Consider the following 25,516-nt stretch of genomic DNA (forward strand, 5'->3'; position numbering starts at 1 on the left):
TAATACTATTAATTTATAAGACTGGGAAACTGAGCTTCCCAAACACCTATCCCCAGACAAAATCAGTCATGGCATTCATTCCTTTACAGCACTTTACATCTCAGATCACGGGCTCAGCACGCCTAAACCGCAAGCCCAGACCCTGGGGAAATACCTGCTTCATGTAGGCATAGCACATGGTCTCTGCGACACGTTTGCCTTCATCATAGCAGGCCCGAGGTCCTATTGGATTCACGTGGCCCCAGTAATCCTCACTTTGAGGGTGGACTTCAGGATCTACGATGGGAGAAAAGTGAGACTGTTTTCATCTTTCCGTTTTCCAGTTCATATCAATAATGCATATTTATGATGCAAAAGGGAACTTCGGAAAGACCCATTTAGAGATGGAGAGATGTATTAAAGAGGCCACCTCAGGTTTCCGGTCCATTCTCTAAGTTCCAGTAGGACACGATATTAAGCAATGACAACATTTTACTTACAGGGGAAAAAAAAAAAGAAAAAGATCAGGTCTCCCAATTTTAAGTTTTCCCTCTCTTCCGTAAATTGTTCTTCACTTTTAGAGTGCTACGCAAATTACAATTAAATAGAATCTATGTGAAGAGATACATGAAACAAAAATATGGTTTTGTTTCATATTTATAAAATTGATAACTGGAGCAAAACATGTATTTATTGAAAAAAAATGAAAAACGCAGCATCTGTGGAACATGATGACTTTGACATGTGCCATCAGCAGAACAAATCGGGACCTGTGACAAGACAACATGGAGGCTCCTGTAGGGCAGGTGGAGGGATAGGGTGTTCTCTGGCAAATGGGTGCCTGTTCTTCTAGCCCTCATTTTACACTCCCAATTCCTGTTTCTCTAGCGTATAAATCAACCACGCTTTAAGACCTACCAGGGGAAGAGATTATTGGAAGAAAACAAGTAACAAATTCTTTTACTCACACAAGTATATTTCTGGAATGTGAATATACATCTAATTTATTTAGTACACCTAGAATTTTATACATACTTGAGTACAACTATAATATAAAACGTGTAAGTCTTTGCCATGAAATCTGGACAAAAAGATGCACTGTTATAAATTCCCATCTTGTTTATCTCACCCCTGAAGTCTGAGTTGGGACTCAGTGGGCCTGAGCAGGTGCAGGGAGGTAAACAGACAGGTATCCTGCCACATGTCTGCTCAGCAGATCCCTCTGGGTCAGCACAGCGTCCGCGGCAATGCAGAAGTGTGCTGCAAAGAAAGGTCGATGTATCTGCTGCTGTGGTTTAAAATTCCCTTTTGAAGGGCAAACTTCTCACTGCTCAGTGAGAGACAAGTTCTAAGGAAAATACTTCCTGAGAGAAGGGAATCATTGACTTAAATTCACAGAATGTACCAGATGATTGATTTCAGACCTTTTTCCGGGGCTCTCTGACAAGAGCTGGGCAAGCTACACTCCAAAAGAGATGGTCATAAATTTGACAAAGGACGAGAAAGAAAAGGCTGGGTACGCCCATCTGTCCCTGGACTGGCACCGTCAGGACTGAAATGCTCAGGACGGCAAGCTTCTAAATAAGTCCCCTCACAAAATCACCGTGGAAAAAAACAGGGAAAACTGACATTGTTAACACGAAAGTAAAGATCCAGAGCCAAAAATAATTTCCAATCATCTCCCCTTTCCAGCATTCTGTGAGGCTAAGGCACTAAGCAAACGCTTCACAAGAGTTTACTTTGGTTATTCAAGGTCAGAGGAGAGCACTTGGTGACTTCCACAAATTACACTCTCCAGTTATTTAGGAAGCCTAAGGAACACAGGCTCCTGTCAGACACGCGGATAATAAATGAGACAAGTGGGGGAAGCAGGGTGGCTGTGGGAAACATGTCACTGTGCCCCTCTGGACAGACACCACACCCCACAGGTAGGGAGGGGCACGCTCTGCTCTTTTATTAGTAACTGCCGAGGACTTCAAAAACGTAGACTATGAACTACCTTTTCATAGAGATTACAAAGAATATCACTGCATTGAGAAGAATTTCTCTGTTGCTATGATTTTTTTCATTCAGTTTCCTTACTTTAAAAAAAAAAAAGTCTCTTCTGATTTTACCCTCTTACTTCCTTCTCTCGTCCACAGTAAGAATGTAAAATAGAAAAATTGCATCATACCAGGACCTGGCTTCTGCTGCATCAGCGAAGCAGTTCTCCTAAACCCTGCACACCCAGCTGGTTTGGGGCTGAAGAGAAATCAATACAGATTGGAAATATAGCCCCTGGTCCCCACTCCTCAACTCCTTCCCAGGCAGTGAAGGAGAGGAAGGCTGTAGCTTGGTAAAACAAACTCATGGGTGTTCTGACACTACCTGCTTAAGGTTCTTCCAGAACTCGTTATACAACAGGGGAGGCAGTAAGCACATCTCTCTTCTCCCAGGAAGCCTTCCCGTGAGCTCTTGGGAGGTCAGGCATGTAGCATGCATGACTCATATAGAAGAACGACATGTGCTAGCCAAACAGGTAAAAAGATAGTGTGATTTCTGGGGTGTTTTCAGAGCAGAATGGCAGAAACACTTCTGTGGAATCATAAATGGTGGGTCTTTATTGGCCAGGTGACAGGGTGCAGTCCTCCAACGATGTGTGATCAAATAAGAGAAGTTGTCCCACCGGGCGGAGGAGCTTGGCAACCGGGGAGGCTGACAGGTAGCCTCTTGTGCACAGGAGGAGCATGGGCGGGCTGAGTCTCCTCAGAAAAGAACCCTGGACTCTTCTGAGACAGGATGAAAACAGTCCAAGGGCTGCAGTGAGTGTACCCTGAGAGAGCCCCCTACTCACCTCCATACACCTCCGATGTGGAGGCCAGGAGCAGACGGGCGCCGACTCGTTTTGCCAGCCCTATAGAAAGCAAAGACATGATAAAAAGAGACTCAATTTACATGTGCGGGCACATTTTTTGCTGGCCAACTTAAGCAATACTTTTAGTATTAAAGACATTTAATTATCTATTCAATTATCTAGTCTTACTGCATCTGCTTTGGCACCAAAATAAACAAAACAAATGCAGTAAGAAAAACATAAATGGATTCTCAGAAGGCCAGTATTTTGTTGAATATTGTCATAAGCAGGGCCAAATGCAGAATCTGTTAGTTTGATAAAGTGTGATTTCAGGAGTTTCATGAGGCACTCCTCTGCCCCCAAATATTATCCCATATTGTACTGGGTAACTTTCCCTTGGTTGGCAGAAGGCAAGGCCCTTCTCTCCTTAACTTCCACAATGGTCCACCTGCCACTTCCTGAACATGTCCTGGGCTCTTCCAACTGCCCATGCCACCCTGTCTGGATAACTGTCCACACATTCTTCTTCCTCCTTTGCAGTTCAGCTTACACAGCACCTTCTCCAAAGCAACTGTCACATTCCTCAGTCCTGCTCTGAACCCCTTCCCTGGACTGACCACTCACATGTAACTGACTGGAACATCATTATCTATGGTGGTCAAGTAAGTATGGAAAGTCTTCCAAACTCACTCACAGAGTCCCAGTGTACAGAGGTTCATTACAGGCTCCAAGAACTCCCCTGACCTTCACTAACCCTGTACTTAAGAGAGGGGACATACCCCATCCCCAATCGCCACTACACTAGACGGGGGCTGTGTGGACACCCCTCAGCTCTGTCCCCCACACAGAGCAGGGGCCAACACATGCCCACAAAGCACTGCTAGGAGGGTGAGACAAGCTAGGCACATGCAGCCTATGTGCTCTTCTGGGCGAGGCTGGTGGGGGTGGAAGGATTCTAGCGTGCGGGAACCAGAGGTATTAGCGTGTCCAACAATGTAGTAGCTTCAAAATCAAGGACCCTGAGATCTTTTTCTTCCTGATTAAATTTTTTATTTTGAGATATCTGTACATTCAAATTCAATTGTACAAAGTAATATAGGGACCTTATGTATCTTTTACCCAGATTCCTCCAATGCTAAAACTTGCAAACTAGATTGTGTCACTATCAGGACATTGACATTGATATGATCGGTGACTATTTCCACTGAAATGGACATTCCATTGATAAAAGTGATAGAGCATTTCCATCTCCACCAGGATCCCTCACACCGCCCTTCTGCAGCCTCTCCTCTCTCCCTCCCACCTGATGACCCCTGGCCACCACGAACCAATTCTCCATGTCTATAATTGTGTCATCTCAAGGAAGATACACAAATGGAACATGACCCCTTGGGACTGAATTTTTTCACGGAGCATATTTCCCTCAAAATCTATCCAAGCTGCAGTGTGTACCAACGGATCCTTCCTAATCTATTGCCGTGTACAATTCCAGGGGATATATGTATGTGCTGCCGTTAACCATTCACCTATGACAGGACATTCTGGTTGCTTCTCACTTTCGACCTCTACACAAAAAAGCTGCTATGAACATTCATACAGGTTTTTATGTCAACATAAATTTTCATTTCTCTGGGAGAAATGCCCAAAAATACAATTACTGAGTAATATGGTAGGTGCATATTTAGTTTTTTAAGAAAGCATCAAACTGTTTTCCAAAGTGACTATACATTTTATATTCCTCCCTACCTGAGTTATTTCCAGTTTATAGTTTTCTCTGAACTTTGGTCACAAACACACATCACAAATGCAATGTGTTATATTTCAAAAACAAAACAAAACAAAAACAACCGAGTTTAAAGATTTTGAAACTAGGACTACTTCTGGATCACTTTCATGGAATGACTTACGCAGGATCTACAGAGGCAATTGTCAGGGAGTGAAGCCAAGGGAGCTATCCTGCTGCTACAGTGTCTGGGGGTTACAAAAAGCTTTCATCAGAGGAAGAAGTCTAGCACAGGGTCTGGGAGGCGGGCGAGTTACATAGAGGAAAGGGTCTCACCAGGAAGAAGCCAGGCAAAGTTCATGGCATCTTATCTCAAGTGCAAGATGGCTAATGACGGCTCCTCTCCATTCAGAATACAAAGTCCAACATGGGTTTCTTTCCAGCCTACCAATGGTCTCCCTTCGCCTTTTGTCAACATCTCTCCTGGAAGACTCTTTACCATTCCTGCAAGGCCTCCACATTCAATCTCAGTCATAGCTCAAGCCCTAGCTCGAGTCACTTTTGCGTTTAACTCCAACAGCATTTTGCTGAGGCCTCTCTTTGGGAGCCTTTCCCTTCCTACTAGGTATGACCGACACTTGTGCCCATTCAGCAGCCCCCACCCCCCATGGGGCGCCGAGTGCAGAAGAGCCTGAGGGTAACCCCATCTGAATCTGCCCCACAGTGACAGGACTCATGGGCACAGTGACTGCATCCCCTAAGTAGGAAGAACAAATGGAATCTCTCTAAACACCAAGTGCATGATGGGCTTTTCCTCTACGGTCTAGTTCTGGTATGATGGAGGGGTAGGCGCTTGTGATGGCAAGAAGAGGGCACCATGCACACCTCTAAGCAGAAGCAGCAGCACCCTGTTCTGTCTGGGACCAGAGCAGGGGACAGTAACAAAGAAGATAAAGCTCTTTCCAGACAGGAAGAATGAATCATCTTACTCCAAATAACTTGACCCTTGTGATGGTTCATTTTATGTGTCAACTTAGGCCATGGGATGCCCAGGGATCTGGTTGAACATTATGTCCAGGGGTGTCTGTGAGGGTGTTTCCAGAAGACAGGAGCATTTGAAGCTGTAGACTGTGTAGAACAGACGGCCCTCCCCACTGTGGATGCATCATCCAGTCCCTTACAGGATTGACTGGAACACAGAGATGGAGGCAGGTCAACTGCTTACACAGAACATTGATCTGCCCTCGGCTCTCCAGTTCTCAGGCCTTGGAACTACACCCCTGGCTTTCTTGGTTCTCCAGCTTGCAGAAGGCAGACGGTGGGACTTCTCGACCTCCATAATCATGTGAGCCAATCCCTCGTAACTAATCTCTTTCTCTAAATCTCTACACATCCTATTGGTTCTGTTCTTCTGTAGAACCTTGACTAGTACCACCCCCTAAAATATTGTGTCTAAGAGATAAACCAATCTCTGGCTGTCCTTTCACTACCTTGACTCCACGTTTTGTTCAAATCAAAATTTAGTGCTGTATTTCCCAAGTCTATTTGCGGAAACTGTATTAAAGGTTCCTACACTTAAATCCATCATTTACCTGCCATTTTAAAAAGCGGTTCCTTTCTTCCACTTTGCAAATAATCAAAACCCCGAGAGTTTTTTGAAAAAAACTGTGCTACATTTAAGCATGCCTCCAATTTTAAACATTAATATGTGCATATTACCCAGAGCTATAAATCTAAGGCATGTCATTTGTGAATATACACATATGGTCACCCTTAACAATGCTCTCTCTTCCATCTTTCATGAATGCGAACCCTGAAGTCCAATCTAGGGCAGGTACTCCATCTTGATAACATCCCATACAGACGTCTCCATCTATTCCTTCAAAGAGTGCTACTGAAACAACCGTGTGTAAGGCCATGCCAAGCCAACCTCGGGATGAGAGCCACCACTGCCTCTTTCCAGCATGAGGCATGCCACTTATCCTTGGCATTCATCAACTGGTTTCAGAGGAGAGGAGGAGGGGAAGGCTGGGTGGTCGGTCACATGAAGCGCCTGTGGTCACTCCCCGGGGATCCTACACCAGGGTGCTGCAGCCCGATTACTACGATGCATGAAAAGTTAGAATATCTCCTCCATGACATATTCTGATGATAAATAAAGTCACACTGAAATAACACTGCAAAACTGCCAAATACCACAGGCAGGGCGATAAGGGATGATAAGGGACTCAGATCAAACTCTAGTAGAAGATTCAATGTCCTATGCGTATAATCGTCTAAAATATTCCCAGCAAGAGCCAAAAAACAAGAAAATGACAACTTACCCAACATGTTTAATGTCCCAATCGTATTGGTCTTTAACGTCTTGATAGGATTATACATGTAGTTTGGAGGGGAGGCTGGAGATGCCAGATGGTATATCTGGTCAACTAAAGGAGACAAAACAGAAGCCTATTACTTAAAAACAACAACAACAAAAAAAAAAACCGCTAAAAAATACTGACCTCCTAGGATATACACTGTATAATAAACGTATTAGTATATCTTTCACCGAAATCATGTTATTTTATTCTTTACATAAACTAATTTACATTTGTAATTAGAAAAAGGTTAAACAAAAATAGAAAATCTAATTATCTGGAAACAAAAAACACGTGCTGGGTCAGTTATTTGAGTCTGTTCTTGTGTAACCAGAGTCAATTCGATTACTGAGTTGATTGTTTTCTGAAATATTTGTTCCAGATAAAGCATTCAAATCAGAAGGAAGACTGATTTTTTTCAGACACAGAATTAAGCATGAATTTTTTTTTTAGTTTGTGAGGCAAATATGACTTAAAACCAAAGACACAGAACTATGGGAGAAAGTAGACTTTCCTTTGTTTTTATGCATCCTGTATACATAAAACCAGACCCTGAGACCATGGGGAGGGAGGGAGACGGGGTTTTAAAGCCATGAATGGCAAAGCAATTCAGATTCCACACAACCCCTGCTCCTCCTACACAGGCATTCACTTTAACATCACCACCCACAGCCCTCCAGCACAGATCCAAGTCAGGTAACACCTGCACACAGCAGAGAAGTCTTCGGGGACCAGCCTCTCACTGTGGAGTGGCAGCAACAGACACACACACAGGAGCAACGCCATCCTTTCAGACAAAGTCCCTGTCGTGCCATTCTACTTTCAGCCACTGGTGAGGAAACACATCCACCATCCACGGGAGAGTGAGGAACAGGGATCTGAAAGCTCTGCTGCCAAAATGAGTCCTCCCTTGCACATGGATGTGTAAGAATATCTGCAGGGGCCCCTCTGCCCGGGCCTTCCAGGCTCCTCCTGACCAGGTAACTGCTGCTGTCTTCCCTTTCCCAATGCCAGGAATGGAAGAGCTGAAGATCAAGCCTTTGAGCCGCAGCAGGTCAGTCTAGAGGTTCTCAATCAATCCTGACTGTGCACTAGTCACCCAGTGAGGTAACGCCTGGGTCCCCAACACCCTGAAGCAAGCTGGAACACTCTAGACCTTCATATATATACATATACACACACACACACATATATACACACATAGATACACATACACATGCATATATACACATATGTACATATATACACACATATATACGTGTGTGTACATATATATTTTAACATTTGAAAGTCAAGTCTGAAAACCAGTGAGTTCATTTAGAAATAGAACCAACGCTTATGGGAAGAATAATCTTTTTGTAAAGAGAACTAACAAAACCCAAAATCTTTAAAATTATTGACGGTCTGTCAAGATGCAAGTTCGCTGAAAGAATCTGTCCAAGTAAAAGGAAATCCCGTGACTGCTGTTCCCACCCCCACAAGTTATTCTGAGCTGAAACACTGCTAAAAATAAAAGACGAACTAACATTCTATTATACAAATTGTAATTTAACAAGATACCTTTTAAAAATCAGTTTTCACAAAGTCCTATAATTCTAAGGCCAAGCCATCTTTTGCAGTTTCCAGCTAGGTCCAGCACAGATCGGGTCAGTTCCTGCACACCTGCTTCCAAGCTCCAGGGCTGCAGGTAGAAGCAGCAGACCATTAGCCCCGGAAACAGGCACTGGGCTACCTCCTCTGAAGATGATTGCTCATACCCACTGCCACTTTGGAGCGGGACTGTGCCAAGTTCAAAACCAAATGAGGGCTGGGGACGAGGGTTCACGCTTGTAATCCTAGCACTTTGGGAGGCCGAGGTGGGTGGATCACTTGAGGTCAGGAGTTCGAAACCAGCCTGGTCAACATGGGGAAACCTGTCTTTACTAAAAATTTTTAAAAAATAGCTAGGTGTGGGCCGGGCGCGGTGGCTCAAGCCTGTAATCCCAGCACTTTGGGAGGCCGAGACGAGCGGATCACGAGGTCAGGAGATCGAGACTATCCTGGCTAACACGGTGAAACCCCGTCTCTACTAAAAAATACAAAAAAAAAACTAGCCGGGCGAAGTGGCGGGTGCCTGTAGTCCCAGCTACTTGGGAGGCTGAGGCAGGAGAATGGCGTGAACCCGAGAGGAGGAGCTTGCAGTGAGCTGAGATCTGGCCACTGCACTCCAGCCTGGGTGACAGAGCAAGACTCCGTCTCAAAAAAAAAAAAAAAAAAAAAATAGCTAGGTGTGATGGCGGGCACCTGTAATCCCAACTACTCAGGAAGGTGAGGCAGGAGAATCACTTGAACCTGGGAGGTGGAGATTGCGGTGAACCAAGATGGCGCCACTGCACTGCAGCCTGGGCAACAAGAGCAAAACTCCGTCTCAAAAAAAGAAATAAAATTTAAAAATTAAAATTAAAATTAAAAAAAAAAGAATCTGGCTAGACCTTCGGAGCTGAGTACGACACCACAGAGTCCGCTCAGGTATGCAAGCCCTGGAACCTGCTGCCACCTGACTCACACTCACGGGCATTGCTGTTTACACAGACAGGGTCACCCTACATTCTTCAAAGAGAGTCTAAACAACTCTGCAAGGGCAGTGATCTAACACAACAAATTATTCATCACTATCTTTCCTCTTAAGGTGACAAGGTATGCAAAGAAAGACAGGAAACTGCATGAAAGGCTAAGAGGGAAGAAGTGTGCCTTGAGAGAACAGGAAACCGCCCCGACATCAAACAGAAAGCCACTGCCATTAGCCTCGCATGCCTCCCTCCTCAACTGCTCCAGTCCTGGCTTTCTTCTTCAAAGCTCAATCCAGACGTCAGTCTGTGTGGGAAACCTCACTGCCCTTGGTCAGAAATAATCCCTCGCTTGCACCGCTAGTCCACAACGGCTCAGTGCTGCCTTGTCCGGAGATTCACACATGCCTTCCTCACTAGATGATGAGCTCGCCAAGCACAAGACGCAGGCCTTTCCCCTCCTGATGCTCTCAGTGTGGACTCTGCAGGGAGGGGAGGCCCCCTTGGTCACCCACAAACGCAGACTCCTGAGCTCACTGCAGGTCTCACGCTTCAGGATTTCCAGGAGGGCCTGGAAACCTTCCATTTACAACAAATACCCTTCCACGGTGCTCTGGCCCGGGCCAATTTGGGAACAGGGCTCCACAAAAGTTAGCTGAGAGAAGAACTGAGCGTAAACTGGGGTTTTTCCATCCCCAAAGGCCAGTCCATCTGGTTCGGTGTTTCTTCCTCATTGGACAGGTCAGTCCCACTGCTGCTCCGGAAGGCCGAGGGCTGCCCCGTCAAACTGTCGAGACGTTCAGTTAAGCAGCAGCGCTGCTGCATCCTCCCATTTGAGAGGAAACTGAAAACTCTATGAAAATCAAAGTTTCCCACCACCCGCTCTCCTCTGAGAATGTGTTCTTCCTGTAACGTTAACAATAACTCCAGTTCCTACCCTAAAAAGGGCACTGTAGCAGAGTCTGTTGGTTAAATAATCTGCTGAGCAATTCTGAAGGGCAGAAAAGAGGGGAAACTCAGAACAGGGACAATAACCAGCAATGAGGGGTGCCAGGTAAACATGAAGTAACATTAGTAACAACCGGCTTCAGAATGTCAATGAAGCAGCGAGGCTAACCCTCTAACCCTCTAACAACCCAGGACAGAGGCCCTTGGAACATGTCAGCTGCGCAGTTCAGAGTACACCACGCATGAGCTTGATGTTCCAAAATCCAAGCTGAGGTGGGGAGAGGAAGTCAAAGGGGGACAGAAAGGCAGCCCATTCACGGGTGCCCACACAGCCGTTCCAGAGACCGCTCAGAGACCCTGCCACGACCTTTCACATTTACAAAGCCATGTGCTGGGAGTTCAGCTGGAAAAACAGAAGTCTCAAGAAATGAGCCTAAAAGAGCTCCAATTAATGATCAGCAGCATTCCTACCAGAAAGCAGGGTAATTTTATGTTGGGAAGAGGCTGGGTAAGGGCACGGCTGCGACTTGCTCGGCCCTTCTGTGAATTCTGACCAGCAAAATCCAACCAGTCAAACCACAAATGAACTCCCTATAGGGTCTTAGGTTGAATTTCACTGTGCCCAAAACCCACATAAATGACACACAAATAGAAAAGAAAAAAAATCACCGTAGGAAGAGAACAACTCGGAATAACCTGAAACCACTGTTCAGAACGCATCGGAAAAATCAAGCATTTTCTTCTACAAAAAAAAACCTCTTCCACAGAAAAACTGACTATAGCTTCCACTCCTTGGTTGATTTTCTTTTTAATTTTTTCTTAAGTTAGTGACATAGTCTGTGTCACGCCTCATTCTGGGCCACTCCCACGCTCTACGAAACTGCCAAGGGCCAGTTAAGGATTTGTACCATGAGACTGAAGACTATGGAAACACTAAAATGCAAAACAATGGGTTAGTTCTTTCTGTGAACTCACGTGATTATTTAGCATATACTCAATTCCCATCATAAAAGACACTTACAGTCGAATTCTCTTTTCCTACACTCGAGTCAGAGGTTTTACAGAAATACTCCCCAACGAGATGTTCCTCTCTGCAATGTGAAGCCTCGCAGCATGGTCCTAGTCTTCGTCTCCAGAAACAGTATTTAGGATGGAAAACAGGAATGAAGAAGATACAGAACTTCTCAAAATATAAAGACCAAATTTCTCTCGGCACAAAGAAGCAACACAGCAAGATTTTCCCTTCATTTCATGTCAAATGTATTTACTTAGGGCAAAGGCTGCGGACCCTAGAAACCGGCTCGGCCGCTGGGAGCTGGGGTTGCCCGCCAGTGCTGTCAGCTGTTCTGAGCGAGGGGCTCACCTTCCCTGTGAAGCCACCGCAGGGGAAAGAATTTCCAGTGTCCTAGGCTGCTCCACAGGAAGCCAGCCCCCACAGCTCCAAATTAAACAGAGGGCGATCTCTAAGAGCCGCCACTGCAGTTTTATTTACATTTACAATATAAACTGAAAGCTGAGAAAAAAATTTCTAAATGATACTTCAACAAAAATATTCTAATCGGAGCTGCACGCTTTAAATGTCTACATAAACATGGACTTAATCCCCTTGGCAAACACTGTTTCCACCCCTCCTCTTTAGGGTGGGTGCCCAGGGTTAATGGCTTGGCTCTCCTGTCTTCCCTCTCCTGGTGCCCCCACCCACAGCCCTCCATAGGAACCGAGCATCCAGGCAAAAGGCAGGTAATGGAAAGGACTCCACGTCTTGGTTTCCTCACCTAAAAAAAGAGGAAAATAGCTGCCTACTTCGCACAGGTATTGACATAATTAAACTTGACAACCACAAACAGCAATTAGAACAGCACTTGGAATATAGTTAAGTGTTAGCTATGGACACTTCCTTCTTTTATTTTCCTGGACCTCTTCAACAGAGATCCTACAAGTTCCCAGTACTGGTCTTCCCATGACACGATGCGTATTTCTGCCTTTTCCTGTTTCCCATGGAAACACTGGTCTCAAGATCACTGTTTATGCAGATGGTGGAAAAGTAAATTGGGACAGTATTTCGGGGAAGCACAGGTGCTCTGTAGCAGGACCCTGGGAAAGCCAGTGTACTATGAAAATGATGACAGAGACACAGACGTGTGGCTTTCGGAAGCATGGTTTAGGATGGCCCCAAACTGCAATCAACCTAAAGATCCAACCACACAGGACTAAGGAAATTACAATATATTCATAAGAAGGCAACTTGCTAACAAGTAATGTTGAGGGGGAAAAAACCCGTGTCTTGGTAAAGAGATCTAGCTAGTATAGTCACAAAATAGAACACTAAGCAGCTGCCAAAAAAGGTCTCTATATATGATACATATGAAAGATCACCAGGACACAGAAAGTGGAGTAAGATTCAGGATAATACATAATAGGTTATATAAAAAGGGAGAACTATAAATACCTATTTGTGTTAGTTGGGTCACAAACAAGCACTGCGGATGAATACAAAGAAAGGATCAACAGCTGTTTCCTGAGGAGAGCTGAGAACTGGCAAGAGGAAGACTTTACAGTTTTATCTTTTCCATTTTTATGTTTATTATTTATTTATTTATTTTTGAGACAGGGTCTTACTCTGTCATCCAGGCTGGAGTGTGGTGCAGTCATGGCTCACTGCAGCCTCGACTTCCCGGGCTCAAGTAATCCTCCCACCTCAGTCCCCTGGGTAGCTGGGACCACAGGTGCATGCCACCACGCCTGGCTAGTTTTTGTAGAGACAGGATTTTGCCATGTTGCCCAGGCTGGTCTGGAACTCCTAGACTCAAGCGATCTGCCTGCCTCAGCCTCCCAAAGTACTGGGATTACAGACATGATCCACCGTGCCCAACCATCTTTTCCATTTATTTTTTAAAATAATTGAACCATATAACCATATTACCTATTAAGCATGCTTTTAATTTGGAAAAAAATCACATTTAGGAAAACTGGATGTTAGCTTCAATGGTTTTTTTGTTTTGTTTTGTTTTGAGATGAGGTCTTATTCTGTCACCCAGGCTGGAGTGCAACAGCACTATCTTGGCTCACTGCAACCTCCGCATTCTGGGTTCTAGTGATTCTCACGCCTCAGTCTCCTGAATGGCTGCGACCACAGGCATGCACAAGCACGCCTGGCTAACTTTTTGTATTTTTGGTAGAGACTGGCTTTCACCATGTTGCCCAGGCTGGACTCAAATTCCTGAGCTCAAGTGATCCACCCTCCTTGGCCTCCCAAAGTGCTGGGATTATAGGTGTGAGCCACCGCGCCCAGCCAATTTCCTCAACAGTTTATAGAAAGATTAAAAATAATTTTCTATTTGCTTTGTAAAATACCTTTCTACATTTTAACACGTATTATTTTCATCATAAGGAAAAAAGATTCTTTTGAAAAGAGAAAAATATTTCAGACTCTCTTCCATCTCATTCTTTATCAAATATATAAACAAGAAACCTAATTCTTTCATTTAGTTTAAAGTATGTTTAATCTCTCTTGAGATTTCTCCTTTGTCCCATATGTTATGTAGAAGTTTGTTGTTTCATCACTAAATATTTTTGTAATTTTCCAGCTATCTTTCTATTACTAATTTTCAGTGTAATTCCACTCTGGTCTGAGAGGACACTTTATAGGACTCTATTCTTTCTGGTTGGCTGAGGTGTCCTTTATGGCTCAGAATATGATCAATCTTGGAGAATGTTCCATGTGGGCTTCAAAGGAAGGTACATTTTGGCATTGTTGGATGAAGTGGGCATTGTGAGGGCAGAAAGAGTGAAGAGATGAAGGGGGTAGCAAGTGGGAAATTATCAAGGGCACAGAAGACCTGATGCTAAGGCTGAGGACCCACTGAAGGAGAAAGTGGAAAACAGGCTTCAAACTACAGAGGCTGAGAAGCTTATCTTACGCTCTCCCAACATACATGCCAACTAAGGGGATGCACGACTCCGAACAAAGGACAAAACAGCAATCATTTCCTGTATGACTTCATTCAGTGTGTGGGCGTGTGTGTGTGTGTTTGCATTATGTGTATGTTTGTGTGCGTGTCCTACACACAGTCACAGAATTGGTGGAAATGGCCTAGAGCAGCTATGGTATCAAAGCTCGCAGTTAAAGAAGATAATTTACTTATTAAAACACCATTTTTATTAGGTTCTGGCTTCTCAGTAGTACTGAAATTATATGAACAACAGTGTCATAAAATAAATATTTCTTGCCATGTGCTAAAAAAGAGAAGAGAGTAGTAATATTAATAAGTATCATTTAGGGGAGGCCCAGGCGGGTGGATCACAAGGTCAGGAGATTGAGACCATCCTGGCTAACACGGTTAAACCCCATCTCTACTAAGAAATACAAAAAAATTAGCCGGGCGTGGTGGCAGGCGCCTATAGTCCCAGCTACTCAGGAGGCTGAGGCAGGAGAATGGCGAGAACCCGGGAGGCAGAGCTTGCAGTGAGCTGAGATGGCGCCTCAATGACTGCACTCCAGCCTGGGTGACAGAGCGAGACTCTGTCTCAAAAAAAAAAAAAAAGGTATAATTTGGGCAGCACTTAGTGAAATGAGGGCCCAGTGCTGTGCTAAGTCCTCACAATAGTTTTCTATTGCTGCCTAATCAAATTTAGAGCCTCAAAAAATACCCACTCACGATCTGATCTGACAGGTCTACAGGACCGGGCACAGTGTGGCTCAGCTGGTTCTTGGCTCTGCCTCCCCGCAGGCAGAAATCAAGGTGTCAGCAGGGCTGTGTTCCTTTCTTCAGAGGATGATTCAGGATGATGGCAAAATTCAGTTCCCTGAGGCTGCAGGACTGAGGTCTCCTTACAAGCTCTCAGCAGGGAGCTGGTCTCAGCTTCCAGAGGCTGCAACACTCTCCTGCTCACGGCTCCTTCAAAGCCAGCCAGGGTAGGTCAGGTCCCTCGCACACTGCAAACCTCTCCAGCTTCCCTTCTGCCTGATCTCCCCGTGGTGTCTCTCCTATCCAGTCTCTCTACCTGACCCTTCCATTCTCTGTTGCTGCCTTTGATGCTCCACGTGACTATGTGGGGGCACACCCAGATAATCCAGGATCATCCTCATTTTAAAGCCAGCTGGTTCATAACCCTGATTCCATCAGCGAAGTCCTGTGACAGCACCACCTAGCATTTTGGGTTGAACCATGGGAAGGGGCAGCTTAGCAGGGAACTGTGAGAATCTGCCTGCCAGGCCCTGTCACATGCATGACCTCAGTTGACCCCACAGCAATCCCAGGAGGAAGTCCAAGAGGAAAGTGAGCCCGCTGAGCTATAATCTACATGGCCTCTGACACTTTACAAAAACTACAGCTTCGCTCCAAAATGAACCCCAAACAGCTTACATCATTAAATGTTTAAAAACGAAGCAAAAAACCAACCAACAAAATAACACCACAGCTGCTTTCTAAATATTAGATTAAATAGTCATCTAACCTTGGAATGGTTAGAGCAGAAAGAGAACAGAAGAATCAGCAAAAGGGATATGAACAGATGACACCGTGTTAGAAAATTTCAAACAAACGAAAAGGCAAAAACTTTGCCTTTGTGGGAAAAATGCTAAATACAAGCCCAACAGTTAACATTCCTATTACAAAGAACTCATACTAAAAGAATATTTTTTAAATGGACTAACAAAACCATTTGTATTTCTCTGATGAATTAACATGTTAAAGTCTAACCATATTTAGTAACCAGAGAAATGTACATTGAACCAGTGGTTTTCTATCAAATTAGCAAGATCAAGGGACTGGCAGAGTGCGTGCTGGTGAGGACCTGCTTCCTGATTCATATGTGCATATTCTCGCCATGTGCTCACACGGTGGAAAAGCCAAGGGGGCTTTCCGAGGCCTCTTTTATAAAACCACTAATCCCATTTGTGAGGGCTCTGTCTCCATGAACTGATCACCTCCAAAGGCCTCACCTCCTAATACTATCACTGTGGGGCTTGGGATGCCAACATATGAATTTCGGGGGACACCAACATTCAGATCATAGTAGATGTGTACTACAGGAAAGCTACTTCAACAGGGCCACGAAGTTCAGGACCGGGGTGCCATGTAGGAGAGAAGACAGCTATTCACACTGTTATAACCACTCGTTACCACAGAGACTAGGACAGCACCTCACACACATTGAGACATTTCAAAAATAAAACCCAACATAGCTTTCAACGTGCTGAGCCAGACAGCTTACCCTCAGGGATCCCGCAGCTAGGGCAAGGCCACCTGCGTAGCTCTGAATAATAACAAGGTGCAGTTTTCACTCACCCTCGATGTAGAGGGGCTCTACCACGTCGTGGTTAATCAGCTCGAAGTTCTCATGTCCGATCCAGTGCTCCACGTTTCTCTTCCTGCCCGTGAAGAAATTGTCCACCACGGTCACCTCGTGGCCGTCCATCATGAGTTTGTCAGTTAGATGGGAGCCCACGAACCCTGCGCCTCCGGTTATCTGCATCCGGACAGCGTGTGCAGAACATTCCCAGAAAAAGCACATGAGAACACAGTGAGGACCAGCTCCACGGAGAGACATCTCTGGTGTAGCCACGACTTAAAACTCAGGAGCAAGGCGGGGAAGGGAGACAGCAAAGATTTTAAGGCAGCATCTTGACTCTCACTGCAGAACAAAGAGGCCACACTATCTCTAAACTCCTAAGCAGCCTAAAATTTCAAACCCCCACTCTGGGAAGAACACAGAAAAATCGTAGTTACGAATTTCAAAATGTCTTCGCTGACAGACAATTTCCCATTAGTCAAAGGTTCTTGTTTTATAACAAACGGGATGCTGGACATAGCTCACATGGCTTTAATATTACTGCTCAGAACTTTAAAAATCGCTTTGTAGAAAAAGTGATCAGCAAAATGCAGAGATTTGGTGAACTACCAAGAAAAAAAATATTTAAGTGAGATTCAAAAACCGCATGAAAAACGAGTATCTTTTAAATTGTTTACCAGAACAAATTAATAAGCAATACATGCTGTTTGTAGACTGAAGCCCTAAACGCCTAAGTCCACTGTGTGGTTAATTTCTGAGTGGTGACGTGAACACAGTGTGGTATCCACTCCCAGCCACAGAACACGATGAGGCAGCTGTGAGGGGTCTTGACAGAAACTCGGTAATAACAAAACCTAGACCCCTGCAAAGGTGAAAAGTCAACTGCGCTTGAAAAATACTTTTAAGTTGAACACAGGTATTTTATTCCAGTTAAATGGTGCAACTGGAGGAGGATAACGGGAATTTCATCTGGGGGAAGGTTATAGGCAGTGGGAGTGAAAAGAACAGGCTCGGAAAACAGACTTGCCACGCGCAACTCGATTCTCTAGCCTGCTGTATCCTGTTCTCCACTCTGCCTTCTCTTCACCAAAATTCTCATTCATTTCACCCTTCTGTTTCAAACTGAAAGAATTAATAGGAAGACAGCAATCCTTTCTACCTAAAATAAAAGGTACACAAACTCCTAGGTCTATGGTTTTAAAACATGTAATTCTCCATGAAACTCCTGTTTAAAATAAATGAAATCTCACACACGATGAAATATTCACCACGGGTGAGAGAGTAAAGCCACCTGGATTTGGCCAGAGTGGTAGCTCACGCCTGTAATCCCACACTTTGGGAGGCTCAGACAGGCGGATCACTTGAGATCACGAGTTTGAGACCAGTCGGGCCAACATGGTGAAACCCCGTCTCCACTAAAAATACAAAAAATTAGCTGGGCGTGGTGACACACTCCTGTAATCCCAGCTATTTGGGAGGCTAAGGCAGGAGACTCACTTGAACCCAGGAGGCGGAAGATGCAGTGGATCACACTGCTGTACTCCAGCCCGGGTAACAGAGCGAGGCTCCATCTCAAAAAAAAAAAAAGAAGTCACCTGGATGAAAAAGATCAAAAATGGCAGAGGAGAAGTAAGGGGAGGGTATAAACTAAAACTGAAATCTGGGTTGGGTGGCTCATGCCTGTAATCCCAACACTTTGGGAAGCCGAGGTGGGTGGATCATTTGAGGCCAGCTGTTTGAGACTAGCCTGGGCAGCATGGTGAAACCCCGTTTCTACTAAAAATACAAAAATTAGCCACACATCTATAATCCCAGCTACTACGGTGGCTGAAGCACAAGAATCACTTGAACCTAGGAGGTGGAGGTTATAGTGAGTTGAGATCACACCACTGCACTCCAGTCTGGGTGACAGAGCGAGACTCTGTCTCATAAATAAATAAATAACCTAAGTCCCCCCAACTGAGTGGACTCCCTCTTGGCCAAAGGGAACCCCAGAGAAATCCGAAAAGCTGAGTTCCCAGCCATGATGTGAAAGGAGATTGGATATGCCTCACTATACTTTATCTTTTTGGAGTTTAGACACAACTGACCAACGCTGATGTTAAAACAGAGATCATAAACAGGATCTAGGGTCGTGCCAGACAGAAGCTAAGTCACATCCCTCCAGGTCACTCTGACCCAGTGTATTGGTGAACAGACTTCCTTGTCACAACTTAGATTCCTTTCTGCTGACTCCAAAGTTTTACACAAAGATTTACGCCTTTAACCAATTACAAAGTAAAAAATCTCTGAGCCGGCGAGGTCAAGGCTGCAGTGAGCGGCAATTGTGCCATTGCACTCCAGCCAGGGTGACAGAGAGAGACCCTGTCTCAAAATAAATAAAATAAAATAAAATAAATACATAATCTCCTAACCCACCTATACCTATGAGCCCCCACTTCAAAATAGCCTGTCTTTTTGGGCCAGACCAATGTAAAAGCCCCTATATATTGATTTATACCTCCTTGTAACTTCTGCCTCCCTAAAATGTATATACTGTAATCCGCCTGCCTCGGGCACATTTACTCAAGACTTCTTGGTTTTGTGTTTCCTGGGGCTGCAGTTACTCATACTAGCTCATAATAAACCTCTAAAATATTTTAGAGTTTGGTTTTTCAGTTAACAAGGCCAATCTCAAGAATAACCATCCCTTAACCACCACATAGATGTTACATATGCTCTGATGAAATGTGAATCACATGGTTAAGACAGGATGGGTGAGGCCAGGCATCCTCATGCTTGATAGCTTTCACTTGGCTTTACCAACAGCGACATTTTCCAAATCCTCTTTGCCTTCAAGATAAGAAACTGACACCCAGAGAAGTTATGTCTTTGACTAAAATCCTCAGAGATCACTAGCTGGGATAGACGAAAGCTACACTCTTTCTAATTACATGCTCTCTACTGCCTGTCAATTTGTCTGGTTCGTGTTTCATCTTAAGAGCTCCCACATTCTACTGCTATACCTGAACAATGACTATGAAAAAGCATTTTCCAGAAAAATAAATGAAATTCAAAGTTGACTCACCACTACAGCTTAACTCACAGGATGAGATTTCATTTTATCTTCATGTTACTGCATTTTTCCAAGTTTTCCATGATTTTTACAGTTAAAAATTTGCAACTTTTAAAAAGAAATTTAACTCCTTTTAATGTAACTGTTTCTCTATATGCAAATATTTCTGAAAACAAAATGTTCAGTGGCATTCTAACATCATTTCTGTGCCCAAAATACCTGGCAGACAGTTCTGAGATATCAGAGATGCAGCGTATTAAACTAAACATGATCATCTCCAACATCTCAGTAGTCTTAGTACTGACGTAAAATTGTTGGAAGCACCTTGGCTTGACTAAAACACATGGGAATTTTTTTTTTCTGAAGTAATTTCCTTCTACCTAAAATAGCACTTAAGATTTATATAACACAGCTGGATGGTTATACAATTTTTTATCCTAATCAATGTTAGCCCACTAGGCAAGTGTTTCAAATAGAAACAAATCTGGTGAAAGCTTAGCACTTACAAAGCTCTATCAGGAACACTAATCACCAAACCCAAGGATACTCTTTGAATAACAAAGAGCTAATACCCGAAAGAGAAGAGGAGAAAAGAAGTAAGACCTCTTACACTGAGATGGATTAGAACTTACACGGCTTTGCATGGCTTTCTAGTATAGGGGTTTGTCTCAGTGTGCTTTCTGGCTCACTCTTGGGGGTGCCAATAGGCAGCTAAAGTGGTCTAGCTTGAGGTCAGCATTCAAACTCGTCATGCTTAGCAAATTAGCAAAAAATCAAAAAATGCATTTCAAAGCAAGCCTCCTCTTTCTGTTGAAGCTGTTCTAAGGCTTACCAATTTGCTGAAAACGCTTCAAGTTATAGCAACAATATAACAGACTCATAGGCCAAATGCCTCGGAAATGCGCCTAACCTATGAAATGGCAGGTGAGGGGTAAAAAAACCAAGTGTGTTTGCTGTGGTGATGTGTAAAGCAAAATAAATTCTACAATACTCAGCATCGACAGGAAGATCATTCCACGTGTACATAATAAAATTCATGGCAAGATTTTGCAGCATTCATGTATCAGTGCCGCTGTGCTTTTAATGTATCCACCAAAAGCAGGTTTTGGTAATGTAATCCCCAGTGTAACAGTGTTAAAAGGTAGGGTGATTAGGCCATGAGGTGAAGTAAATGGATTAATGCCATTATCAGAGGAGTGAGTTTGTTATCGTGGAAGCGAGTTCCGCATAGAAGCATGAGTTAAGTCCCTTTGGTCTCTCTCTTGCCCTCTCTTTACCCATCCACTATGTGATGACATAGCAAGAAGACCCTCACCAGATCACAACCCCTTGATCTTGGACTCCCCAGCCTCCAGAACCATGAGCCAATAAATTTCTGTTATAAATTACCCAGTCTTAGGTACTCTGTCATAGCAGCACAAAAAGGATTAGGACAGAAAATGGGTACCAGGGAAATGGGATGGTTGCTTATGCAAACACCTGAAAATGTGGAAAAAGCTTGGGAACTAGGTAATGAGTAGTGGCTGGAAGAATCTGGAGGTGCACGGTAGAAAAAGCCTAGACTTCTGTGAATGGAGGGTTAAAGAGACAGTGGTGAGGGCTCAGAAGAGAAGAGCTGTGGGGGAAGTCTGGAACTTCTTAGAGATGACTTATAATATGGTTGTGATCAGAACAGCTGGAAATATGGACAGTGAAGGCCATTCTGATGAGGTCTCAGACGGAAATGATGAACGTATCACTGGAAACTGGAGTAAAGGCTATCCTTGTTACAAAGTGGCAAAGAACTTGGCTGAAATGTGTCTGTGTCCTCTGGCTTTACGAAGGCAAAATTTACAAGCCATGAGCTAGGATATCTGGTGGAAGAAATTTCTGGCAAAATATTAAAAGAATTGCATGACTTCTTTTAACTACACAGAGTAAAATAAAAAATGGTTTAAAGACAGATTGTATAACTAAAAGGGAAAGAGAACAAAAAAATTTTTTTAATCCCCAGCTTTGCCATATAAAGAATGAAAAAGTGTGGGAGAGTGCAGACAACTGACTCTTTGATACACAGATTAGCATGGCTAGAAGGAAGCCAGGTTCTGTCCATTAACACAACGGGGGGGGGGGGGGGGGGGGGGGGGAGAACGACCCTGAAGGCATTTCAGAAATCCTCCAGGTAGGTTGGGACCTTGAGGCCAACGTTTCCAGAGAGGTGCTCAAGGTCAGCATTCATTGCCCTGTGCTGCCACAAGTCTCTGCTCCCCTTAACACTCCTCAACCAGCACAGCTGTGGCTCCTGCCAGTCCAGGCACAGCTCAAGCTACCACTTTGGAAGATACAGGCTGTAAACGGTGGCGGTGTCCATGTGGTGCTCTAATTCTGCAAGTGTGCAGAATGCAAGAGCCATGAGAACATGGCTTCTTCCATCTAGATTTCAAAGGATGTCACAAATAGCCTGGGGCGGGGTGGGAGGTGGTGGGGGGCCGGGGGGGGGGTAGGCAGAGACTCACTGCAGTAATTCAGCTGCCACCAAGACTCCAGAACTGTAAAGCCACCAGCATGTAACACCAGCCTGAGGAAGTTACAGGCACAGAACTCCAACTCATGAGAGCTGCCAGGTGGACTGAGACCAACAAAGCCACAGGGCTGGGGCTCCCAGAGGCCTTGGAGATCCAACCCCTACCCCAGTGTACCCAGGACTCAGGCCATGGAGTCAAGAAAGATGATCCGGAGCATTACGATTGAATCTTGTTTGCCCTGTTGGGTTTTGGACTTACTTGGGACAAGTTACCCTGTTCTTTCCTATTTCTCTCTTTTGGAATGGGCATGTTTACCCCATGCCTGTTCCACCATTGTATTTTATAAGTAGATAACTTGTTTTGATTTCACAGGCTCACAGTTGAAGGGGAATTTGCCTTCAGATGAATCATGCCTTGAATTTTACCCAAATGATGTTTAGATGAGACTCTGGACTTTCGAATTGGTGCTGGAACAAGTTAAAATGCTGGGCTATTCGGATGAAATAAATACATTTTGCATGTGAAAAGGACATAAATTCTAGAGACCACAGCCAGAATGCTATGGGTTTGAATGTGTACCCCCAAAAGCATGCACTGGAAACTTAATTCCCAATGCAACAGTATTGGGAGGTGAGGCCTGATGAGAAGTTATTAGGTTATGAGGGCCCCACCCTCATGAATTAATTATGTCACTATCGTGGCAGTGGGTTATGTGTAAAAGGATGAGTTGGGTCCCCTTTGTCTCTCTCACCCACACTCTGCCCTTCTGCCACGGGACGATGCAGGAAGAACACCCCTTGATATGGACTTGCCAGCCTCCAAACCATAAGCCAACACATTTCTACTTATAAATTACCCAGTCTGTGGTAACCTGTTACAGCGGCACAAAACAAACTAAGAAGAGTAGACTATCAGATTTGTGATCAGTCTGACAACACGGCAACAAAACATTAGAAAAATTAACTTGTCTATGCTACTTGAGACACTAATGTATTTCCAAATTCATGCTCAAATGCATATGCCTTTTTGAGGCAATAGAAATAACCTCAAAGGAGGGACATACAAGTATTAACAGACTTTAGAGTCTGCTCACAGCGAGTTATGTAAGCCATCTCAAAAAGGCAAGAGACTTTATGTAACTTCCAGAAAAACAGAGAGATTATATGGGGCAAAAGTCTAATATCAATTCAGGAGTGACAATAATATTTTAGGGATGCAAAGTCCTACAGCCTAGGTGATGGGTCAAAGAACAAACCAACCTGTGTACTAGTCATTTCAACATCAAGGTCTTACATAAATCATTTCTTGTAGAATTGCAGTATAAAGTGCTCCACAGACCTGTTCCCCAAGGAAACAACCATAAATGGTCCAAATTATTTTTTTAAATAACCATTAAAAGTCTCTGGAAATTGTGCTAAGCATGTACAGCAAATGAAGTAACATGTATTCAAGAAAATATAAAATTCACTTTGGGAGGCTGAGGTGGGCAGATAGCCTGAGGTCAGGAGTTCAAGACCAGCCTGGCCAACATGGTGAAACCTCATTTCTACTAAAAATTCAAAAATGAGCTGGGCGTGGTGGAGCACACCTGTAATCTCAGTTACTTGGGAGGTTGAGACAGGAGAATCACTTGAAATCAGGAGGCGGAGGTTGCAGTGACCCAAGATTGTGCCACTGCACTCCAGCCTGGGTGATGAAGTGAGATTCCACCTCAAAAAAGAAAAAAAAGAAAAAAAAGAAAAAAAGAAAAAAGAAAGAAAGAAAGAAAATATAAAATTAAGTAAGAACAGCAAGAGTATGCAACACTTGAGTCCATCCCCACAGTTTAGAGTGGGGAATGTGCTGGGTGTGGCCAAGAAAATGAGAATCCCACTCAAAAGATATAGTATCTCACCAGGAAGGGCCACTTGGCAGTACTTCCCAGACAGGGAAGGCTAAGAATAATAGGATTCCAGTCACGGTTGCCCCAACTTACTTAGAAGGGAGAAGTTCCATGCCAAGAGGGGCAAGGAAAAAAAATCAGTGGCTACAGCACCCTGATTACAAAACAGAGGTGTTGCTCCCACCCCAGCTTCAGGGCAGTGGTTCAGAGGTTTTCCTGGGGGACGGAGGTACTGAAAACAGTGCACTCAAAAGCTCTCCCTAAAGGGAGTTGACTTTATTTCAAAATGAAAGTGGAGAAGTTCAAGCATAAGGGTGCTCTCAAGAACAACGGAAATGCAGATGGTAAGCAATAAATAGAAGGCAGTAGATCCATGAGAATAAAAAGCTAAATCCAAGGCCAGTTTGTTTAACAGAAAGAACCAGGGAGAGGACACTTAAGAAACCTTCTGGGGTCAGAACAAATCTCAAAGACTGGTCTCAAAATCTACCCCTGCCAAGGGGACAGAATTTAACTGAATCAGGCTGAAGAGAAATTTCAAACACACAGCATTGTTGAAAAACAAAGCAATTAGCGAGCAACCCCTGTAGCCTAACAGCTGGGTGAGATACTGCACAGGCTTAACAGGGAAATCAGGGAAAGAGACTGTCAACATGAGCCTGTTAGAGCCACCATCATCCCAGGGGGTGTGGCCAAGGCTACATCCTCCAAGGATCAACAGTTACAGCTTCACACTGGAGTGGCGGGGAGGGAATAGGAAACACTTCACTAAAGTAGACATGACAAGTCACTAAACAAATAAACAAGTAAATAAAATAAAACAAGTTGGGGAAGGTGGGGGTTGGGATAAGGGCACAGTATCTAGAAGCGCTACAATATACTACCTAAAATGTCCAGTTGTCTACATCAAATTACAAGACATGCGAAGAAACAGAAATGGGTGACCCATACACAGAAAAAAAACCAAGCAATAAAAACTGTCTGTGTGAAGTCCCCAGTGTTGGATATAACAAAGACACCAAGGCAAACACTGTAAATATTAGGTTGGTGCAAAAGTAATTGCAGTTTTGCCATTAAAAGTAATGGCAAGTGTTCAAAGAACAAAAGGAAACCATACTTAAAGAAGTACATAGATGATAAAGAGAGATTACAAAATAGAAACAAATTGAATTCTGGAGTTGAAAAATACCACAATTGAAACTAAAAATTCAACAGAGGGATTCAACAGTCGATTGGAACTAGGCTAAAGAATCAGCAAACTTGGATTGAAAGGGCTTATGGAACCCCAAGATCAGAGGAAATACAGGAAACTACACAGAGCCTCAGACAAATACAGAACACCAATAAGTGCGTCGACATGCATGCTGCACTGGGAGTATCAGAAAAGAGAAA

At 44.0% G+C, this 25,516-nt stretch overlaps 1 protein-coding gene across 3 annotated transcripts in view; it reads right to left on the reverse strand.

Moving 5' to 3' along the window:
• UXS1 (UDP-glucuronate decarboxylase 1) overlaps positions 1–25,516 on the reverse strand; it is a 94,329-nt gene that overhangs the window by 29,371 nt on the left and 39,442 nt on the right. For 2 of the 3 annotated variants that reach the window (XM_008008291.3, XM_008008292.3), the window contains exons 6-9: positions 16,680–16,860; positions 6,860–6,964; positions 2,813–2,872; positions 155–276 (exon numbers count right to left, since the gene is read on the reverse strand). In XM_008008291.3, coding sequence (XP_008006482.1) covers positions 155–276; positions 2,813–2,872; positions 6,860–6,964; positions 16,680–16,860 — 468 coding nt within the window. The remainder of the gene's footprint in view (positions 1–154; positions 277–2,812; positions 2,873–6,859; positions 6,965–16,679; positions 16,861–25,516) is intronic. The other variant, XM_073023299.1, reaches the window with a different exon arrangement.

Source organism: Chlorocebus sabaeus, chromosome 14 (assembly GCF_047675955.1).
Source record: "Chlorocebus sabaeus isolate Y175 chromosome 14, mChlSab1.0.hap1, whole genome shotgun sequence".
NCBI classification, from domain to species: domain Eukaryota; kingdom Metazoa; phylum Chordata; class Mammalia; order Primates; family Cercopithecidae; genus Chlorocebus; species Chlorocebus sabaeus.